At 39.2% G+C, this 20,977-nt stretch overlaps 1 protein-coding gene and 1 long non-coding RNA gene across 4 annotated transcripts in view; one reads left to right on the forward strand and one right to left on the reverse strand.

Moving 5' to 3' along the window:
* LOC129135754 (uncharacterized) overlaps window positions 1–20,977 on the forward strand; it is a 276,296-nt gene that overhangs the window by 241,693 nt on the left and 13,626 nt on the right. The gene's annotated exons all lie outside the window — the stretch shown is intronic.
* RSPO2 (R-spondin 2) overlaps window positions 15,321–20,977 on the reverse strand; it is a 191,536-nt gene continuing 185,879 nt past the window's right edge. For all 3 annotated transcript variants that reach the window (XM_001135096.6, XM_009455801.5, XM_009455800.5), the window contains exon 6: window positions 15,321–17,195. In XM_001135096.6, the coding sequence (XP_001135096.1) occupies window positions 17,080–17,195 (116 nt within the window). In that variant the 3' untranslated portion in view covers window positions 15,321–17,079. The remainder of the gene's footprint in view (window positions 17,196–20,977) is intronic.

Raw genomic sequence — 20,977 nt, forward strand, 5'->3', positions numbered from 1 at the left:
CTGCCTTCACTCTGAAAATCCACTTTCCACACAGCAGCCAAAGTAAACACAGCACGGGAATCAGCACATTGCTCCCCTGCTTAAAATCCTCCCATACTTCTCCAAGCCTGTAGATCAAATCCAAGTTTTCACTACAGCTTTCATGGCCCTTCATGACCTTGGTTTTGATTACTTCTGACCTCATGTTGGTTCCATTCTCCTCCTAACTATACTCTAGCAACTCTTCCTTTTTGACTGTACTTTGATCTTGCTGACCTGTTTGCACTTCGGGACCTTCACACAGGTTGTTTCCAGTGTCTGGACTGTTCTTAGACTTTTATACATTCATTATTCAGATTTCATGCAAAATCACACTTCCCCAGAGATGCCTTCCTTGATGCCTCCTCCATTATCACATCACTTATTCTACTGTCTCTGTAGTAGAAGGGCTCAAGATGACACAAAACATTGGCCTAAAAATTACTTAGCAGATGAAATGAACAAGCTAGAGAATGAGGGTACTGCTACCATTGTCTACAAGGTTTTACTCTTAAAAGGCATTCAGTGCGTACTCAATTTTCATAGGATAGGCATAAAATGGGGGCCAGACTCTAATAAGGAAAAGATAAGATAATGGGAAAAACAGGTAAGGAATTATGGATTCCAGAGCAAGTAAGGAAGCCAGAAAGGGCATTCAAATACTTATTTTTTGAAAGAGTTTTCTTGGCTGTGTGTGCGTCCATAACCTTAATTCATGTAAATTGGGCTACGAGAGCAAGGGAAGACTGCACCAATGACACATATTACAGAAAGGATGGAGTGGTCTTGATGAAAAAGAGATAGAAGCTATTCTCTTATTAGAATGCAGGGGTGTAGAGTACACTAAAAGGCAGTGGTACTACTTATATCAATGAAGAAGTTAGGAGAGAACTTATGCAGAAAAAAAAAATTCACTTTTTACATTTTTAACATTTCACTTAAGGTTTGGGCTCAAAACAAATATAATATCCTATGGCCAGGAATAATCAAAATAAGAACTAGAGACTTCAAGAGTGGCATTGTAAAGTTGGAATTTATTTCCATACACAGGGTAGTTAAAATGCCATCTGCATTCAACACATTTATTGGGCTCCTACCAGAAGCAGAGTGTATGTAGCTGAGACAGAGTTAGAGATAGGCTTTCACAGTTTGCAAAGACACTTCATGAGCCATCGAGTTATCTTGTATACCAGGGGTCAACAAATCCAGTCTGTGGACCAAATCCAGGCTGGCCACCTATTTTTGCATGGCTGATGAGCTAACAATTTTACACTTTTTAAGTGGTTGCCAAGAGTCGAAAGTATCAGGGGAAACCACCCCCAATAATTCAATGTTATTTCACAAAGGTTCTTTTCTATTTCCCTAAGTGTCGGCCGCTCTGAGAAATAAAGGGAAAGAGTACAAAAGAGAGAAATTTTAAAGCTGGGTATCTGGGGGAGACGTCACATGTCGGCAGGTTACGTGATGCCCCCTGAGCCGTAAAACCAGCAAGTTTTTATTAACAATTTTCAAACGAGAGGGAGTGTACGAATAGTGGGTCACAGAGATCACATGCTTCACAAGGTAATAAAATATTACAAGGCAAATGGAGGCAGGGCAAGATCACAAGTTCAGGGTAAAACTAGAATCACTAATGAACTTCCATGTCCCGCTGTGCACGCATTGTCATTGATAAATATCTTAACAGGGTTCAAGAGCAGAGAACCGGTCTGACTAGAATTCGCCAGGCTGGAATTTCCTAATCCTAGCAAGCCTGGGGGTGATGCAGGAGACTAGGGTGTGTTTCATCCCTATCTACATCTGCATAAGGCAGACACTTCCAGGGCAGCCATTTTAGAGGCCCCGCCCTGGGAATGCATTCTTTTCCCAGGGCTATTACTAATATTCCTTACTGCGGAAAGAATTCAGTGATATTTCTCTTACCCATTTTCGGTAATAAGAGAAATATGGCTCTGTCCTGCCCAGCCTACAGGCAGCCAGACTTCAAGCTTATCTCCCTTGTTCCCTGAAAATCACTGTTATCCTGTTCTTTTTTGTTTTTTGTTTTTTTGACTTGGAGTTCATTTGTATATATTTTATTTTTTATTTTTTTATTATTATACTTTAAGTTTTAGGGTACATGTGCACAATGTGCAGGTTACTTACATATGTATACATGTGCCATGCTGGTGCGCTGCACCCACTAACTCGTCATCTAGCATTAGGTATATCTCCCAATGCTATCCCTCCCTCCTCGCCCCACCCCACAACAGGCCCCAGAGTGTGATGTTCCCCTTCCTGTGTCCATGTGTTCTCATTGTTCAATTCCCACCTATGAGTGAGAATATGTGGTGTTTGGTTTTTTGTTCTTGCGATAGTTTACTGAGAATGATGGTTTCCAATTTCATCCATGTCCCTACAAAGGACATGAACTCATCATTTTTTATGGCTGCATAGTATTCCATGGTGTATATGTGCCACATTTTCTTAATCCAGTCTATCATTGTTGGACATTTGGGTTGGTTCCAAGTCTTTGCTATTGTGAATAATGCCGCAATAAACATACGTGTGCACGTGTCTTTATAGCAGCATGATTTATATTCCTTTGGGAATATACCCAGTAATGGGATGGCTGGGTCAAATGGTATTTCTAGTTCTAGATCCCTGAGGAATCGCCACACTGACTTCCACAATGGTTGAACTAGTTTACAGTCCCACCAACAGTGTAAAAGTGTTCCTATTTCTCCACATCCTCTCCAGCACCTGTTGTTTCCTGACTTTTTAATGATTGCCATTCTAAGTGGTGTGAGATGGTATCTCATTGTGGTTTTGATTTGCATTTCTCTGATGGCCAGTGATGGTGAGCATTTTTTCATGTGTTTTTTGGCTGCATAAATGTCTTCTTTTGAGAAGTGTCTGTTCATGTCCTTCGTCCACTTTTTGATGGGGTTGTTTATTTTTTTCTTGTAAATTTGTTTGAGTTCATTGTAGATTCTGGATATTAGCCCTTTGTCAGATGAGTAGGTTGCAAAAATTTTCTCCCTTTTTTTTTTTTTTTTTTTTTTTTTTTTGAGCTGGAGTCTCGCTCTGTCGCCTATTCACTCTGATGGTAGTTTCTTTTGCTGTGCAGAAGCTCTTTCATATAATTAGATCCCATTTGTCAATTTTGGCTTTTGTTGCCATTGCTTTTGGTGTTTTAGACATGAAGTCCTTGCCCATGCCTATGTCCTGAATGGTAATGCCTAGATTTTCTTCTAGGGTATTTATGGTTTTAGGTCTAACGTTTAAATCTTTAATCCATCTTGAATTGATTTTTGTATAAGGTGTAAGGAAGGGATCCAGTTTCAGCTTTCTACATATGGGTAGCCAGTTTTCCCAGCACCATTTATTAAATAGGGAATCCTTTCCCCATTGCTTGTTTTTCTCAGGTTTGTCAAAGATCAGATAGTTGTAGATATGCGGCATTATTTCTGAGGGCTCTGTTCTGTTCCATTGATCTATATCTCTGTTTTGGTACCAGTACCATGCTGTTTTGGTTACTGTAGCCTTGTAGTATAGTTTGAAGTCAGGTAGTGTGATGTCTCCAGCTTTGTTCTTTTGGCTTAGGATTGACTTGGCAATGCGGGCTCTTTTTTGGTTCCATATGAAGTTTAAAGTAGTTTTTTCCAATTCTGTGAAGAAAGTCATTGGTAGCTTGATGGGGATGGCATTGAATCTGTAAATTACCTTGGGCAGTATGGCCATTTTCACGATATTGATTCTTCCTACCCATGAGCATGGAATGTTTTTCCATTTGTTTGTATCCTCTTTTATTTCCTTGAGCAGTGGTTTGTAGTTCTCCTTGAAGAGGTCCTTCACATCCCTTGTAAGTTGGATTCCTAGGTATTTTATTCTCTTTGAAGCAATAGTGAATGGGAGTTCACTCATGATTTGGCTCTCTGTTTGTCTGTTGTTGGTGTATAAGAATGCTTGTGATTTTTGTACATTGATTTTGTATCCTGAGACTTTGCTGAAGTTGCTTATCAGCTTAAGGAGATTTTTGGGCTGAGACAATGGGGTTTTCTAGATATACAATCATGTCATCTGCAAACAGGGACAATTTGACTTCCTCTTTTCCTAATTGAATACCCTTTATTTCCTTCTCCTGCCTAATTGCCCTGGCCACAACTTCCAACACTATGTTAAATAGGAGTGGTGAGAGAGGGCATCCCTGTCTTGTGCCACTTTTCAAAGGGAATGCTTCCAGTTTTTGCCCATTCAGTACGATATTGGCTGTGGGTTTGTCATAGATAGCTCTTATTATTTTGAAATATGTCCCATCAATACCTAATTTATTGAGAATTTTTAGCATGAAGGGTTGTTGAATTTTGTCAAAGGCCTTTTCTGCATCTATTGAGATAATCATGTGATTTTTGTCTTTGGTTCTGTTTATATGCTGGATTACATTTATTGATTTGCATATATTGAACCAGCCTTGCATCCCAGGGATGAAGCCCACTTGATCATGGTGGATAAGGTTTTTGATGTGCTGCTGGATTCGGTTTGCCAGTATTTTATTGAGGATTTTTGCATCAATGTTCATCAAGGATATTGGTCTAAAATTCTCTTTTTTGGTGTGTCTCTGCCTGGCTTTGGTATCAGGATGATGCTGGCCTCATAAAATGAGTTAGGGAGGATTCCCTCTTTTTCTATTGATTGGAATAGTTTCAGAAGGAATGGCACCAGCTCCTCCTTGTACCTCTGGTAGAATTCGGCTGTGAATCCATCTGGTCCTGGACTCTTTTTGGTTGGTAAGCTATTGATTATTGCCACAATTTCAGAGCCTGTTATTGGTCTATTCAGAGATTCAACTTCTTCCTGGTTTAGTCTTGGGAGAGTGTATGTGTCGAGGAATTTATTCCTTTCTTCTAGATTTTCTAGTTTATTTACGTAGAGGTGTTTGTAGTATTCTCTGATGGTAGTTTGTATTTCTGTGGGATTGGTGGTGATATCCCCTTTATCATTTTTTATTGCATCTATTTGATTCTTCTCTCTTTTTTTCTTTATTCGTCTTGCTAGCGGTTTATCAATTTTGTTGATCCTTTCAAAAAAGCAGCTCCTGGATTCATTGATTTTTTGAAGGGTTTTTTGTGTCTCTATTTCCTTCAGTTCTGCTCTGATTTTAGTTATTTCTTGCCTTCTGCTAGCTTTTGAATGTGTTTGCTCTTGCTTTTCTAGTTCTTTTAATTGTGATGTTAGGGTGCCAATTTTAGATCTTTCCTGCTTTCTCTTGTGGGCATTTAATGCTATAAATTTCCCTCTACACACTGTTTTGAATGTGTCTCAGAGATTCTGGTATGTTGTATCTTTGTTCTCTGCCTTCATTTCGTTATGTACCCAGTAGTCATTCAGGAGCAGGTTGTTCAGTTTCCGTGTAGTTGAGCGGTTTTGAGTGAGATTCTTAATCCTGAGTTCTAGTTTGATTGCACTGTGGTCTGAGAGATAGTTTGTTATAATTTCTGTCCTTTTACATTTGCTGAGGAGAGCTTTACTTCCAACTATGTGGTCAATTTTGGAATAGGTGTGGTGTGGTGCTGAAAAAATGTATATTCTGTTGATTTGTGGTGGAGAGTTCTGTAGATGTCTATTAGGTCCGCTTGGTGCAGAGCTGAGTTCAATTCCTGGGTATCCTTGTTGACTTTCTATCTCGTTGATCTGTCTAATGTTGACAGTGGGGTGTTAAAATCTCCCATTATTAATGTGTGGGAGTCTAAGTCTCTTTGTAAGTCACTCAGGACTTGCTTTATGAATCTGGGTGCTCCTGTATTGGGTGCATATATATTTAGGATAGTTAGCTCTTCTTGTTGAATTGATCCCTTTACCATTATGTAATGGCCTTCTTTGTCTCTCTTTTTTTTTTTTTTTTAATACTTTAAGTTTTAGGGTACATGTGCACATTGTGCAGGTTAGTTACATATGTTTACATGTGCCATGCTGGTGCGCTGCACCCACTAACTCGTCATCTAGCATTAGGTATATCTCCCAGTGCTATCCCTCCCCACTCCCCCCTCCCCACCACAGTCCCCATAGTGTGATATTCCCCTTCCTGTGTCCATGTGATCTCATTGTTCAATTCCCACCTATGAGTGAGAATATGCCATGTTTGGTTTTTTGTTCTTGCGATAGTTTACTGAGAATGATGGTTTCCAATTTCATCCATGTCCCTACAAAGGACATGAACTCATCATTTTTTATGGCTGCATAGTATTCCATGGTGTATATGTGCCACATTTTCTTAATCCAGTCTATCATTGTTGGACATTTGGGTTGGTTCCAAGTCTTTGCTATTGTGAATAATGCCGCAATAAACATACATGTGCATGTGTCTTTATAGCAGCATGATTTATAGTCATTTGGGTATATACCCAGTAATGGGATGGCTGGGTCAAATGGTATTTCTAGTTCTAGATCCCTGAGGAATCGCCACACTGACTTCCACAATGGTTGAACTAGTTTCCAGTCCCACCAACAGTGTAAAAGTGTTCCTATTTCTCCACATCCTCTCCAGCACCTGTTGTTTCCTGACTTTTTAATGATTGCCATTCTAACTGGTGTGAGATGATATCTCATAGTGGTTTTGATTTGCATTTCTCTGATGGCCAGTGGTGATGAGCATTTTTTCCTGTATTTTTTTGCTGCATAAATGTCTTCTGTTGAGAAGTGTCTGTTCATGTCCCTCACCCACTTTTTGATGGGGTTGTTTGTTTTTTTCTTGTAAATTTGTTTGAGTTCATTGTAGATTCTGGATATTAGCCCTTTGTCAGATGAGTAGGTTGCGAAAATTTTCTCCCATGTTGTAGGTTGCCTGTTCACTCTGATGGTAGTTTCTTTTGCTGTGCAGAAGCTCTTTAGTTTAATTAGATCCCATTTGTCAATTTTGGCTTTGGTTGCCATTGCTTTTGGTGTTTTGGACATGAAGTCCTTGCCCATGCCTATGTCCTGAATGGTAATGCCTAGGTTTTCTTCTAGGGTTTTTATGGTTTTAGGTCTAACGTTTAAATCTTTAATCCATCTTGAATTGATTTTTGTATAAGGTGTAAGGAAGGGATCCAGTTTCAGCTTTCTACATATGGCTAGCCAGTTTTCCCAGCACCATATATTAAATAGGGAATCCTTTCCCCATTGCTTGTTTTTCTCAGGTTTGTCAAAGATCAGATAGTTGTAGGTATGCAGCGTTATTTCTGAGGGCTCTGTTCTGTTCCATTGATCTATATCTCTGTTTTGGTACCAGTACCATGCTGTTTTGGTTACTGTAGCCTTGTAGTATAGTTTGAAGTCAGGTAGTGTGATGTCTCCAGCTTTGTTCTTTTGGCTTAGGATTGACTTGGCAATGCGGGCTCTTTTTTGGTTCCATATGAAGTTTAAAGTAGTTTTTTCCAATTCTGTGAAGAAAGTCATTGGTAGCTTGATGGGGATGGCATTGAATCTGTAAATTACCTTGGGCAGTATGGCCATTTTCACGATATTGATTCTTCCTACCCATGAGCATGGAATGTTCTTCCATTTGTTTGTATCCTCTTTTATTTCCTTGAGCAGTGGTTTGTAGTTCTCCTTGAAGAGGTCCTTCACATCCCTTGTAAGTTGGATTCCTAGGTATTTTATTCTCTTTGAAGCAATTGTGAATGGGAGTTCACTCATGCTTTGGCTCTCTGTTTGTCTGTTGTTGGTGTATAAGAATGCTTGTGATTTTTGTACATTGATTTTGTATCCTGAGACTTTGCTGAAGTTGCTTATCAGCTTAAGGAGATTTTGGGCTGAGACGATGGGGATTTCTAGATAAACAATCATGTCGTCTGCAAACAGGGACAATTTGACTTCCTCTTTTCCTAATTGAATACCCTTTATTTCCTTCTCCTGCCTGATTGCCCTGGCCAGAACTTCCAACACTATGTTGAATAGGAGCGGAGAGAGAGGGCATCCCTGTCTTGTGCCACTTTTCAAAGGGAATGCTTCCAGTTTTTGCCCATTCAGTATGATATTGGCTGTGGGTTTGTCATAGATAGCTCTTATTATTTTGAAATACGTCCCATCAATACCTAATTTATTGAGAGTTTTTAGCATGAAGGGTTGTTGAATTTTGTCAAAGGCTTTTTCTGCATCTATTGAGATAATCATGTGGTTTTTGTCTTTGGCTCAGTTTATATGCTGGATTACATTTATTGATTTGCGTATATTGAACCAGCCTTGCATCCCAGGGATGAAGCCCACTTGATCATGGTGGATAAGGTTTTTGATGTGCTGCTGGATTCGGTTTGCCAGTATTTTATTGAGGATTTTTGCATCAATGTTCATCAAGGATATTGGTCTAAAATTCTCTTTTTTGGTTGTGTCTCTGCCCGGCTTTGGTATCAGAATGATGCTGGCCTCATAAAATGAGTTAGGGAGGATTCCCTCTTTTTCTATTGATTGGAATAGTTTCAGAAGGAATGGTACCAGTTCCTCCTTGTACCTCTGGTAGAATTCGGCTGTGAATCCATCTGGTCCTGGACTCTTTTTGGTTGGTAAACTATTGATTATTGCCACAATTTCAGCTCCTGTTATTGGTCTATTCAGAGATTCAACTTCTTCCTGGTTTAGCCTTGGGAGAGTGTATGTGTCGAGGAATGTATCCATTTCTTCTAGATTTTCTAGTTTATTTGCGTAGAGGTGTTTGTAGTATTCTCTGATGGTAGTTTATATTTCTGTGGGATCGGTGGTGATATCCCCTTTATCATTTTTTATTGTGTCTATTTGATTCTTCTCTCTTTTTTTCTTTATTAGTCTTGCTAGCGGTCTATCAATTTTGTTGATCCTTTCAAAAAAGCAGCTCCTGGATTCATTGATTTTTTGAAGGGTTTTTTGTGTCTCTATTTCCTTCAGTTCTGCTCTGATTTTAGTTATTTCTTGCCTTCTGCTAGCTTTTGAATGTGTTTGCTCTTGCTTTTCTAGTTCTTTTAATTGTGATGTTAGGGTGTCAATTTTGGATCTTTCCTGCTTTCTCTTGTGGGCATTTAGTGCTATAAATTTCCCTCTGCACACTGCTTTGAATGCGTCCCAGAGATTCTGGTATGTTGTGTCTTTGTTCTCGTTGGTTTCAAAGAACATCTTTATTTCTGCCTTCATTTCGTTTTGTACCCAGTAGTCATTCAGAAGCAGGTTGTTCAGTTTCCATGTAGTTGAGCGGCTTTGAGTGAGTTTCTTAATCCTGAGTTCTAGTTTGATTGCACTGTGGTCTGAGAGATAGTTTGTTATAATTTCTGTTCTTTTACATTTGCTGAGGAGAGCTTTACTTCCAACTATGTGGTCAATTTTGGAATAGGTGTGGTGTGGTGCTGAAAAAATGTATATTCTGTTGATTTGGGGTGGAGAGTTCTGTAGATGTCTATTAGGTCCGCTTGGTGCAGAGCTGAGTTCAATTCCTGGGTATCCTTGTTGACTTTCTGTCTCGTTGATCTGTCTAATGTTGACAGTGGGGTGTTAAAGTCTCCCATTATTAATGTGTGGGAGTCTAAGTCTCTTTGTAGGTCACTCAGGACTTGCTTTATGAATCTGGGTGCTCCTGTATTGGGTGCATATATATTTAGGATAGTTAGCTCCTCTTGTTGAATTGATCCCTTTACCATTATGTAATGGCCTTCTTTGTCTCTTTTGATCTTTGTTGGTTTAAAGTCTGTTTTATCAGAGACTAGGATTGCAACCCCTGCCTTTTTTTGTTTTCCATTTGCTTGGTAGATCTTCCTCCATCCTTTTATTTTGAGCCTATGTGTGTCTCTGCACCTGAGATGGGTTTCCTGAATACAGCACACTGATGGGTCTTGACTCTTTATCCAATTTGCCAGTCTGTGTCTTTTAATTGGAGCATTTAGTCCATTTACATTTAAAGTTAATATTGTTATGTGTGAATTTGATCCTGTCATTATGATGTTAGCTGGTTATTTTGCTCATTAGTTCACGTAGTTTCTTCCTAGTCTCGATGGTCTTTACATTTTGGCATGATTTTGCAACGGCTGGTATCGGTTGTTCCTTTCCATGTTTAGCGCTTCCTTCAGGAGCTCTTTTAGGGCAGGCCTGGTGGTGACAGAATCTCTCAGCATTTGCTTGTCTGTAAAGTATTTTATTTCTCCTTCACTTATGAAGCTTAGTTTGGCTGGATATGAAATTCTGGTTTGAAAACTCTTTTCTTTAAGAATGTTGAATATTGGCCCCCACTGTCTTCTGGCTTGTAGGGTTTCTGCCAAGAGATCCGCTGTTAGTCTGATGGGCTTTCCTTTGAGGGTAACCCGACCTTTCTCTCTGGCTGCCCTTAACATTTTTTCCTTGATTTCAACTTTGGTGAATCTGACAATTATGTGTTTTGGAGTTGCTCTTCTTGAGGAGTATCTTTGTGGCATTCTCTGTATTTCCTGAATTTGAATGTTGGCCTGCCTTGCTAGATTGGGGAAGTTCTCCTGGATAATATCCTGCAGAGTGTTTTCCAACTTGGTTCCATTCTCCCTGTCATTTTCAGGTACACCAATCTGACGTAGATTTGGTCTTTTCACATAGTCCCATATTTCTTGGAGGCTTTGCTCGTTTCTTTTTATTCTTTTTTCTCTAAACTTCCCTTCTCACTTCATTTCATTCGTTTCATCTTCCATCGCTGATACCCTTTCTTCTAGTTGATCACATCGGCTCCTGAGGCTTCTGCATTCTTCACGTAGTTCTGGAGCCTTGGTTTTCAGCTCCATCAGCTCCTTTAAGCACTTCTCTGTATTGGTTATTGTAGTTATACATTCTTCTAAATTTTTTTCAAAGTTTTCAACTTCTTTGCCTTTGGTTTGAATGTCCTCCCGTAGCTCGGAGTAATTTGATTGTCTGAAGCCTTCTTCTCTCAGCTCGTCAAAGTCATTCTCCATCCAGATTTGTTCCATTGCTGGTGAGGAACTGCGTTCCTTTGGAGGAGAGGTGCTCTGCTTTTTAGAGTTTCCAGTTTTTCTGCTCTGTTTTTTCCCCATCTTTGTGGTTTTATCTACTTTTGGTCTTTGATGATGGTGATGTACAGATGGGTTTTTGGTGTGGATGTCCTTTCTGTTTGTTAGTTTTCCTTCTAACAGACAGGACCCTCAGCTGCAGGTCTGTTGGAGTACCCGGCCGTGTGAGGTGTCAGTCTGCCCCTGCTGGGGAGTGCCTCCCAGTTAGGCTGCTCGGGGGTCAGGGGTCAGGGACCCACTTGAGGAGGCCGTCTGCCCGTTCATTCTCAGATCTCCAGCTGTGTGCTGGGAGAACCACTGCTCTCTTCAAAGCTGTCAGACAGGGACATTTAAGTCTGCAGAGGTTACTGCTGTCTTTTTGTTTGTCTGTGCCCTGCCCCCAGAGGTGGAGCCTACAGAGGCAGGCAGGCCTCCTTGAGCTGTGGTGGGCTCCACCCTGTTCAAGCTTCCAGGCTGCTTTGTTTACCTAAGCAAGCCTGGGCAATGGCAGGCGCCCCTCCCCCAGCCTTGCTGCCGCTTTGCATTTTGATCTCAGACTGCTGTGCTAGCAATCAGCGAGACTCCATGGGCATAGGACCCCCTGAGCCAGGTGCGGGATGTAATCTCCAGGTGCACCGTTTTTTAAGCCCATTGGAAAAGTGCAGTATTAGGGTGGGAGTGACCCAATTTTCCAGGTGCCGTCTGTCTCCCCTTTCTTTGACTGGGAGAGGGAACTCCCTGACCCCTTGTGCTTCCCGAGTGAGGCAATGCCTCCCCCTGCTTCGGCTCGCGCCCAGTGCGCACACCCACTGACCTGCGCCCACTGTCTGGCACTCCCTAGTGAGATGAACCCAGTACCTCAGATGGAAATGCAGAAATCACCTGTCTTCTGCATTGCTCACGCTGGGAGCTGTAGACTGGAGCTGTTCCTATTCAGCCATCTTGGCTCCTCCCTCCTATCCTGTTCTTAAGGTGCCCAGATTTCATATTGTTCAAACACACATGCTCTACACACAATTTGTGCAGTTAATGCAATCATCACAGGGTTCTGAGATGACATACATCCTCATCTTACGAAGATGATGGGATTAAGAGATTAAAGACAGGCATAGGAAATCACAAGAGTATTGATTTGGGAAGTGATAAATGTCCATGAAATCTTCACAGTTTGTGTTCAGAGATTGCAGTAAAGACAGGCATAAGAAATTATAAATGTATTAATTTGGGGAACTAATAAATGTTCATGAAATCTTCACAATTTATGTTCTTCAGCCATGGCTTCAGCCAGTCCCTCTGTTCAGGGTCCCTGACTTCCTGCAACACAAAAGAATATATTATGACATGTGAGAACTATGAAATTCACATTTAAGTTTAGATAAAGTTGTATTGCAACATAGTCATGCCCACTCATTTACATACTGAATATGGCTGCTTTTCTGCTATAACAGCTGAGTAGCTGCCACTGAGATAGTGTGGTCCACAAAGCCTAAAATATTTACTCTCTGGCCCTTTACAGAAAAAGATTGCTACCTCTTTTCTCAAAAACAGAGGGAAGGCAGCTTGTGGCTGAATCATAACTAAAGTAGAAAAGAGGAGAAAGGAAGCCAGTAGAAAAAGAATCAAATTAAAGTTGAATGTGCACCTGGGGAGCCTGAGGTCATAAAACCCAAGGAGGAATTAGTTGGTAAAGCCATTTGTGAACACTACCAAAGAACTACTCTTCAGCTTCTTAAATGAAGATATGTATTTTTCCAGGGACAAGGAACTACTTGCCAAGGAGTATGTAAAACCTAGGACTGAATAAACATAGAACATCTTCCTGAAATGTGATTTTGCTCCAAGGTTTTCGGAGGGAATGTCAAAGGATAGGGGAATACTTTTGCATTTAAAAATAGGCATTTTATTGAGTAGAATGCAATATTTGCATGAATTATTTTAAAATCAGGATTAAAATGAGGCTGCTTCAGGTTATAATTCCAGAGTTATGAATTTGTTCTTCTCTGCCTGTAAGGGTATTAGCGGAAATGTTTGAAAAATACGTCATGGAGTGCTCCAAAGAGGGTGTCTGGGTGAAGGAATCACTCTCTAGGGCATTAAGTTGAACCCGGAAAGCAAAAAGTTGTAATTCCCCTGTCAATTCCAATATATTGGTAATGTTTTCTTGGAACACTTTTGTTGGGAAGGATTCTGAATCTACATGTCTTGCTCAGAGGTAGAGAGACAGTGAGTAACAATGTCTGCTAGAGCAGGAGAAAATGGCACATGGCAGTTTGCTGTAATGATTCATCAGAGATGAATATGGAAATCCATCAAAATCTTTATTCATCACACATTTTTCAGCTTCTTCAACCTCTCAGTCAAGGGAATGCTAGAAGGTAGTGGTGCTACCCATGTAAATGAACCTAGAAAGAGAAACTGTATGTAGAAAAAACATTTGCTTTTTGAATGTTTAATATTTCACTTTAGGTTTGGGCCTAAAATAAAGATCTATTTTGTTTTAATAAGAAGTAAAACAAGAATTGGAGATTTCAAGATTTAATGTTTATCACCTACATTTTTATCAGAAACCAACACATGCTAATATCATCTACTTTTAATGCCATGTCTGCCCTTGCATTTCTGTCTTTGTGATTCAAGGGGTATCAACGAATACAGTGAGCATGTCCAAGTTTACCATCAAGGAACCCTTGAAGATTTTACCACAGTCTTCCACCCCATTCAGTCTTTTGTTGATCTCTGTAAGATACATGGGTGAAGATGACATTAAAAGGGCACTGAAGAATTGCAAAATTTTGTTCTATAGGGAATGGGAAAGTATTTTTTTTTTAAAAGCAGTAAAAAATTGTTAATAGAAAAATAAGTGATAGAAATACAAAGGAATAATTGGAGTGAGTGAAGGTGGGGGCAAGAATGATGTCTAGGAAGAGTGGAACAGTCCAGAAAAAGAGACAAAGAGGACCAGCCTTGGGCAGAGAAAGTAAAGGGGTGCGGAGAAAATCAAGAGATATTTCCAAGGTAAACTCATTAGATATTAGTAACTGACTAGATGTAGGGAACAAAGGAAGTAAATGACGAATACAAGAGCCTTTAATCAACTAGGTAAATAATTAACTGTCCAATAGGAAAAGCAGGAAGGGGAACAGTTGAAGGCAGTTTTATCAGTGATTATGCCGATCATTTGGTTGCTCTTAGATCTACCCGCTGCCCTTCCCTCAGGCTCTTCTGAACCACAGAAAACTGTGTTACCCAGACTCCCTTGCCTACTGGCTTCTGGGCAGCTTTGGGCAATAGCGGGCACTGGTGGAAGACTGGAAGTTGGGAGATAGGGAGAAGCCAGGGTATTTCCTCCTCTATGAATTTGCCTCAAGCAGCATTTCTCACAGCAACAAGATCATCTCCAATATTTCAGCTCCTACCAAACAAGCTTTCTGTCCTCAGTTCCAGCTCCTTCTGTGGTTATAGCTCTAGCCTCATCTATGGTTCTAAGTCTAGCTGGGCACCTGTAGCTTCTAGATTTTGGAAACTCCACCTCTTCTTGTAATCCCTCTTGCATTAGGGGTAAAATAGTGCCTCCTGCTGTTGCTAATCTCTGGGTCATCTTGGCAACATATTTTGGCTTCGTGTCTCCTTTATCACCTGTATAACCAATTTCTGGTGTTAAATTCCCCATTTGAAACACCCTGACTAGTTTATTTCCTTGATTGCACCCTTACTGATTGATAGAGGAAAGAATTCAGTTTTGTGTGTATCTGTGTGTGTATGCTGCTTATATCAGGGAGAGTCAGAAATCAAGCAGATGTAAATGTTTTAGCAAATAATGCCCAGGCACCAAGCAATAGATTAGATTGATACTTTTCATAAACGTTCTATTTTGTTAATAAGGAGAAATCAATATTTTTTAAAAGAATCTAAATAGCCATTGAAAGATGTAATAGGTGACCAACTTGTATAGTACTTAGTATATAGAATGCCGTGGTGACCATACTTTACACATTTTACCTAATTATATCCTTAAAGTACAACCCTGTATATATTTCCCTGCATATATTTTCATTTGGTCCTTAAAACACAGCCCCTAGAGGCAGATGATAATGTGATCCCCATTTCACAGATAAGGAAACTGAGAGTGGAGGGATTAAGTAATTTTCACAGGCCACTCTCAGTCTGGATTAGAACTCGGGCACTTGGACTCTAGTTTACAGTTATAAACTACTTAGTGTTCTAGATGTAGTTACCAATATAGGTTTTTAAAGATTTGCCTGTCTTTTTTAAAGGGCTGTTATTTTGGGGGTAGAACAAAGTACTGAGTTATTTCTAAATGTATCTCTAAAGTAAAAAAGAAATCTCCACAAAAAATAATTTTGAAGTTTTTAATGCACAAAAAAGAACATCCCAGGAACAACAGGTATTGACTTATTAACGATGAAGCACTATATAAGGAGACCCCCTCCCCACTTAGTAAATGGGAAAATAGTGTAAATAGACATGAAAGGAGGTAACACTTCAGGATTAAATGCAAACCCTAAAGTTGTATACAACATTCATATGTGGCTTATTATCTCATAGCAATATTTTCATAACGATGTATATGATATTTATCCTTATTGGTAAGATGCTTTTGAATCAAAAGTTAAACAAAAACACTGAAGAGGTAGTTTTGCCAATGCAAGGTGAAAAAAAAAAGGCTTTACCTTGCTTTGTTTCAAAATCCACAACCATTATTTTTCTGTTCTAATTTTCTCCTGGATCAGCCAGGAAGATAATAATGCTTTGTGAAAAAGCCAATTCACAACCTTCTAAAAACTGGTTCCCCTAAAAGGACAATGATGTGTTTGAAACAACTGCTCTGAAAGTCACCTGGGAAGTTTCCATAGTGTTCCTCTCCATCTTGGATCTGAAACAGATTCTGGCTCAACAGAAACCTGTTAAGATCTGACTGGCAGTCACAGAAATTCATCCTTTTATCTCCTAAAATTCTATGCACAGGCTCATGGTAGTAGCTTCTTCAGTGACCCAAGAACATTGGTAGGTGCCTTGTCATTTAAAGCCAGGGATTGCTTTAAATTTGGGGGAAAAAAAATTGCAGTCAGAAATAATGTTTGGACAATTCTGTAGCTGGCCTGTGAAACTGGCTACAAGTGACTGGATATAGTCCCTCATGTTTTCAGTTGTGTTTCATCAAAGTCATCACATCTTAGACTGAAAGGCAGTTTGGGCTTCTGATTGCCAGATGCCACCTGCTGCTTTATCTATATGTGTGGGACATGTGAAGTGAAGAAGGTCTACCCAATATGCAAACTCTTTGACACTGGTCATTTGACTCTATATACAAAAACTAGTTTATCCTACCCTTACAATGAGAAATAAGCCCACAATGAGGGGGAAAAAAAAAGTTTCAAGAGGCAACAAAACAAGTGTCAATTCCCCAAACTAGAAAAGTCATTTATCAGACAATGGGTTAGGAACCACTAGAAACAAAGTGGCATCATATTAATCAGGTATGACTTGTTACCCACAAGAAAGCATAAATATACAGTAAATAAGAGCTTTATATGTAGCTCCTGCAGTATATGTACATATTAGGGCTGCAGTGAAACTGAGCAGGAATTTCCAGAGCGTATCCTCAGCTAAAAGCAGTTTCATCGCACAACAGTGTGAAGGTAACATGCTGAGAATACCATGTGGTAACACTAAGCAGATATCCACACAAACATATCCTTGAAAATGCACAATGTGAGAAATAAAGGTCACGAGTGAATAGCGCATTGCCTGCCAAGCATCTTCTTTCACATAAATAGGCACAAGTCCGTCCTCCAGCGGTGTTCTGCAGCCTCACACCTCTAGCATGTCCATGGTGCCGGGGACGGATTCTCTCAGCACACACTGAGCCAAGTCACGGGCTGTGCACTTACTCCTGCCTTCACAGTCTCCAGATTCAAATCAAAGCATAAATAACACAGGGGCCATGCTGGTGGTGCTTCCTTTCACCATGTTACTGGGAACAGATACTGGGCAGAGCAGCACAAAGGCTGCACACCAGTGTGCAGGAGTGGAGAGTAGCTTTGTGCACATTTGCAAAAACAAAAACCCCTAAAAATCTACCGGATCTCTTGTTTTATTGGTTAGCTCTGTCTGTAGCTAGGAAGACGCTGTGTTGCTCCTGGGCCCTTTCTATCAGCTTCCTTTTCTTTTTCTTGTTCCTCTTCTCCTTCGCCTTTGGTGTTCTCTTCCCTGCAATGAAGGAAAGAAAAGAAGAGATGTCAGAAATGGCTCTTTCTCCAGGAAAGAAAACACAAAAATATTGGGAGTTTTGCACAAAGCCCATCTGGAAAACATCACCTATGGAAAAAGCCTCAAAGAGAAAATTGTTCACATTAATTTTGACAGAATAATAATAATTTACTAAATTAGATATGCTGTCTAAAACAGAGACTGATTTTCCTGTTAGAGGGAACTGGCATATTGAAAAACCTCCCAGTGGCCTGATCCGTCTTTCAAATATCATCCTGCCACAAAAATTCCATTTATTCCCTCCTACTTCTAACAATGATACCCTTTTCTACACATCTTTACATCTTACTACTGCTCCACATGTCAGTGGGTCAAAAGAAAATAAGCATCTATCTATAGCAAACATACCAGAAGTTTCAAACTCCTCTCTCCCTTTCCCCATGGGGGAAAAAGAGTCTCGCTTTTAACATTATTTCCTCCATATTCCAAATACCAATGTATAAAATGACATATGTGCAATCCTTTATTTTCTTTTTTTTTTTTAATTATACTTTAAGTTTTAGGGTACATGTGCACATTGTGCAGGTTAGTTACATATGTATACATGTGCCATGCTGGTGCGCTGCACCCACTAACTCGTCATCTAGCATTAGGTATATCTATCTCCCAATGCTATCCCTCCCCCCTCCCCACCACAGTCCCCAGAGTGTGATATTCCCCTTCCTGTGTCCATGTGATCTCATTGTTCAATTCCCACCTATGAGTGAGAATATGCGGTGTTTGGTTTTTTGTTCTTGCAATCCTTTATTTTCTATAAAAATTCATGAAGACATCATTCATTATATACCTTATGGCTTCTTATCCAAATCCCCTGGACAAGTTGTTGTTATTAATGGAGAGCAAGAAGAATGCTTATTTGTTTTGATAAACTGGTGGTATGTGTCTAACTACCAGACGATCATACCAAGTTATCCTATTTCTCTTCTTTGCCTTAGCCACTAGGAAGCCCAGGCTACAAGCTAACTAGTTGAGGTTTTCCACCATCAGGAATTTTTTAAATGCTGTTTTTTTCTTTGCCTCTGCTATATTTTACTTCCTCCATCTGTGGTTATAGTTTTACAGTCTTACTTTATAAGGTCTCAACCTTTCTAAGTATGTACACATAAGATTTTGAGAAAAAAGAATAAAGAACATGAGACATCTGTCTTAGGTCCATCACCTCTTTGAGTTCTAAACACACAGAAATCAGAGGATTTTTTAGAACAGAAAAGGGCTTTAAAGGTCTCCTGCATTTTACAGAAAGTAAGTCACCCCTACACACCTTCAGTACAGGAAGACTTTTGTCTCAATGAACAAGAAAGAATCCTGTTGGCTGTTCTTCCTCTCTTTCTTACTTTCCCTACTTCAAATTTTATCTTGTAGTTCTATAAAGCTTAACTTTTCTCTTCCTGTAAGGTGTAGCTATTTGACAGCACAGTAATCAGTACTACGAATAGGGAACAGGACATTCAGTTTTGTGCTCTTCATCCTTCCCATACCTGTAAAATTACATAACCCAGACCCTTTCATTCCAGGCATATAGCAGGCCAATTTTTCAATCTAGCCTATGGAGAAGGAGGCTGATGTCAAAAATGAAAAGGAAACAGACCAGAGTCTAGGGAGATACATGAATTAGGAAACCAGAGTCATACAAGGTTAAGGAAGGCCATGAGATTTCTAAATAAGGTAGATGTTTCTTATTTCTGTTCTTTCTGATCAGAAAGGATCTGTTTTAAGGATGGAAAACAGGCTTACTCTTCAAGACCCTAGCACAGTGACTGGCACTTAGTCGATAGTCAATAAACATTTGCTGAGCAAATGTTTTTACATCTTTTTATCACAAGAAAAAAAGATTTAAAAGAATAACTTATGTTTAATAGGACATTGCATTAAAACAATGAGAACATGATCATGCCCCCATATTAAATTATAAAGGTCCTTAAAGCTAACTTCTGGTTCTCATTAAATTCTGGCATTAATGTTATAATGGCAGTTTGCCATCTTGAAACGTAGTTAATCCTACCCAATGAAACCTTAGTTCAAGCCATCATTAATCAAAGCAGCTGTAAAGTTACAACTATTTAGTAACATTATCTCTAATGATGAGACACACCAAAGGAGGGCAGAAAAATGAAATACTTAATACAAAATATAGCATATTTTAAAAGCTTCAATTATAAAGTGTTATGAAGTTTTTGTTCTGTATTTTCTCTAAACAACAAAATCCTTAGTTTAAATAATCATTACTGACTACATTTTAAATTCATTTGGTTTATGCTTAATTGATATAAAGCCTGGAGTTTCTTTTAAAAGCAAATTGAAATTAAGTGAATGGAAAAATAAAGCTTATCTTACTAGATTTTAATACTGAATATATGTTAAAGAATATATGTTAAAGAAAACTTTTCACATTCACAAGAAAGCTTCGTGTAAATTATGTAGTTGCGAGTTAAATATGTACTACTTTCACTAACAGCAAATCCATGCAAAATGATGGGAAAAGCTCATTTTAAGATGGTCAATTTCATTTACCCAATATATTATTCTGAAGTAATTGTCAATATTAAATGGTTTTGGGTTTACTGGCTGATATGATATTGTGTCATAGGGAAGTTACTCAATACTTGCATAAAACAGTTGGTAATCCTGGCCAAAAATTCAGCAATGCTTCTGAAAGCTTATTTATGTAAAATAATTTTTTAACTTGTACAATTACTCTGTTGGCAATAAGCTATATGGTACCAATTCCAACAAGCAATGTTTGGGGGCCCTAATTACAACCCTAAAGATTTTCCTCAGAAGTCTCTCTTGAATGACACCTCTTTGCTATTGTTTGGTTGGTTGGTTTTGCTTTTGGCCAGTCCCTTTTCTCACATAAGATATATTGCAAATACCGAGGAATTAAGATGGTTAGCCAAGATTTGACCACAGACAGGCCTAAATTAACTGAAAATATTTTGTGGTCCATACTACATTGTTCTGACTTCAAGCCCAGCTCAAAGTAGCAAAAGTAGTAAAAGAATACTAAAATACAACGTAACATACAGAAAGGGTCTTTCATACAAATGCTTTTTTCACGTTCTAAGATTTTCAAACATGAGAAAAGAAATCGGTAAGATTAAAGCTAACAAAAAAATCCTCGTTTTATCTATATATTTGAAAATAAGTTATAATAGACATACAAACGTGCTAATTTCTGTTTCTGCTTAATTTCTTTACCTCTGTGGATGCGGGATTAGACTTGGAGAATGACTTCTAGACTTCAATTGCTGCACATTCCCAAGCACATATATGCTATACAGGAAGTATTTAAAGGCAAATATGATGGTAGTCACCCAACGCATAATTCAAGTCATGAATTTAACTTTACTTTTTAGTTCACAAGAGAAGACTTGGAATAGATACTGCCCAGGATCATTAGAAAAAAAAAAAGTTTGAGTTTTACGAGGGGATTGTCAACATCCAACATATCCAATTCTAGTGACAAATTTTGCATATCTTTATCCCTAGTGTCTTGAGAATGCAGTGGCCTTGACACATCATAACTAAGGGAATCTCTTCAAAATCAGGTAGAATCAGGTCTACAGGGCAGATCTTTTCAGCACTGTTATGCAGATGCAAGGAGATGACTGGTCCCAATTATTACCGTTTTTAAGGAAGGCAATGCAATGTGGTTTAGAGAAAGGCTACTTCTGGGAAGAAGAAAACCTGGTAGGCTAGGCACAGTCTTGTAACTGAGATGT

Source organism: Pan troglodytes, chromosome 7 (genome assembly GCF_028858775.2).
Source record: "Pan troglodytes isolate AG18354 chromosome 7, NHGRI_mPanTro3-v2.0_pri, whole genome shotgun sequence".
NCBI lineage: Eukaryota > Metazoa > Chordata > Mammalia > Primates > Hominidae > Pan > Pan troglodytes.